Raw genomic sequence first — 2,256 nt, 5'->3', positions numbered from 1 at the left:
CGTGGCCCGCCTGCGTGTAGTGGCTGCAGACAGAGCCGCTGCATGTGGAGGGGCAGCGGGGGCGGCACTCGCGGGGCTGTGGGAAGGAGTAGTGCTGCTTCTCCTGGTGCCACGACTTCACCATGTCCATGACGGAGCGGTGCCTGCAAAACACACCTTGCCTAAGGTGGACCTCCTCCACCTTGGTCATGGGCAAGGGAGAGGAGGCGGAGGAAGGCTCCACACTGAGGGAATGGGGGAGAGAGGTGAGATGAGGCAGGGACAATGACGTCCTTGTGCCAAGTCCACTTGTGCCCAAGGCCAGAAGACTTGGCCCTCGCTGGAGGCACCTGAGCACTCAGCTGTGTGGTGGAGATCCAGGACCCACATCCCCCTGGTCCATGTGCCAGGCGGAAAGGGGATTAATGCCACACTCCACAAATGAGCAGCAGGCACCTCTGGTTTCCTGCATTTAACCTGCTACAAGAGTTGGACCCTCCTCCTCCCGGAGGGGACTTGATGCCTCTTGTTTGCATCTCAGTCCTCTGCAGCCCTGGTTCCAAACCCCTCTGCTCCTCCTCCTCCTCCTGCAACGTCAGGGGGTGCAGGGGTCCCCAGGAGCACTCACCTGCCCGATTGGATGGAGAGGTTCTGTCCCATGTATTTCATCAGCTGGGGGGGCCCGTGGTCCCACAGGCAGCGTGCAGCCCACGCCTCTGCTGCCCGGGCCAGCTGCTCGTCCCACACCTGGCCGGGAGGAAAGGAAAAGGGCAGGGAGGGATTTCAGGTGCCAGGAGTAGGGAAAAGGAGAAACCCACTCCCTGGGGCTCAGGGAGGAGTTCTGAGCACCCGTGGATGTTCAAAAACCGTGAGGCACATGTCAGGCTACAAAAGGCCTGGGGGACGCATGGCAGCATGCCCAGGAGCGATGAACCACCCCAGATGCCCGGTGCAGCTCCTGGCATGTGAGGTGCCCGCTGCCCAGGCAGAGCACGGGTGTGCTGCATGTGTGACCCTCCGGGGAGGAGCTCCTTCTGCAGAAGGTGGAGCTGAGCCCAGGGGTGAAACCCCGCAGCCCTGCGCTGCTGCTGCAGCTTGCAGCTGTCCCCAGCCCCCCACCCCAGCGCTGGCCACTGACTAACGGGTGAGGACAGATGGTTCCTCCATGCTTTATTTAAGGGTTCCTCACCCATCCTGGACTGCTCTGGGGAGATGCCTGTTCTGGAAGGCAGGAATTTAGGCCAAACAAGAAGTAGCACAGGATGCTCCTGGGCACGTCTGACCTGCTCTGGTGCCCAGCAAGCTGGGCTGCCTCCTGCTTCTCCCAAACCAGCCTCCAGGACCACCCAGCTGCTGGGTGCATGGTGCACCTCCTGCCCCGAGGTCCCACTCCATGGCAGCTGGAAATCCCACCTCTTGGTGGCTCCCCATGTCTCCTCCCTCTAGGGCTGGGGTAGGAGCTCCAAGCAGGATGGAGACAACCTGGGGAAAGCTCTGCCCAGGGTGGCCCTCAACTGGAGGAGGTACCTGACCCTGCAAGGCTCCCCCACTCCTGCATATTTCTTATCCCAGGGGCTAGCATCTCTGGGCACACTCGCAAGGCAACATGGAGCTTAGGACAGGGATACAGTTAGAGGAAAGGCTCCCACCTGTGCATTGGGTTGGGACCTGTGTGTCTTCTGCTTGTTGCCACCTCCCTTGCTCTAACTCTACCTCTGCAGCTCAGCTGGACGGGTCATGCCATCCCACAGCCAGCAAGCTCCCAGATGTCCCAGGCATGGGACCAGGGGTCCTAAATCTGTCCCCAGGTGAGAACATCCCCCCACTGGCACTCCATCCCTGCTGTGCAGAGGCTGCATAGGTCTGCCCTGCACCAGGGACATGAAACATCCCCCAGGAGAGACGCCCAGCTGTGAAGCCAGGGCAGCACCCTCACACCCCCAGACACCCCCACGTGTGGGTGCCCTGTCCCTACCAGGTTGGGTGCTCACATCCCGGGCGAGCCCCTGGACCCCACTGCAGCACCCGAGAGCTGCGGACCCAACACCACGCTGCCAGAGCCCCACTCACCATGTACTCCATGTTGGCGGCGGGGGGGGACACCTGCGCCCGCACTTGGTTGTGATAGTCCAAAATCCCACTCATGTCGTGGGGGGAGAGGTGTCGCCTCCGGCGGCTCCGGGGGACCCCCACGCCCCACTGCGGGCCCGAGGCTCTGCCCCCGGGGGGGGACAGGAGCTCGGTGGCGTTGGGCAGCAGCAAGGAGCTGGAAGGGGG

The 2,256-nt window shown here is 62.7% G+C and overlaps 1 protein-coding gene across 1 annotated transcript in view; it reads right to left on the bottom strand.

Moving 5' to 3' along the window:
- The window catches only part of R3HDML (R3H domain containing-like), a gene marked incomplete at both ends in the record, with an annotated part of 3,565 nt that extends 1,320 nt beyond the window's left edge, over positions 1 to 2,245 (bottom strand). The window contains 3 exons of the mRNA XM_008938917.1: positions 11 to 143; positions 608 to 726; positions 2,050 to 2,245. Of these exons, the coding sequence (XP_008937165.1) occupies positions 11 to 143; positions 608 to 726; positions 2,050 to 2,245 (448 nt within the window). The remainder of the gene's footprint in view (positions 1 to 10; positions 144 to 607; positions 727 to 2,049) is intronic.
- Positions 2,246 to 2,256: the final 11 nt, after the last annotated feature.

The sequence above is a fragment of the Merops nubicus genome, unplaced genomic scaffold, assembly GCF_000691845.1.
Source record: "Merops nubicus isolate BGI_N331 unplaced genomic scaffold, ASM69184v1 scaffold34384, whole genome shotgun sequence".
NCBI lineage: Eukaryota > Metazoa > Chordata > Aves > Coraciiformes > Meropidae > Merops > Merops nubicus.
This window is presented reverse-complemented; position numbering and strand designations above follow the sequence as displayed.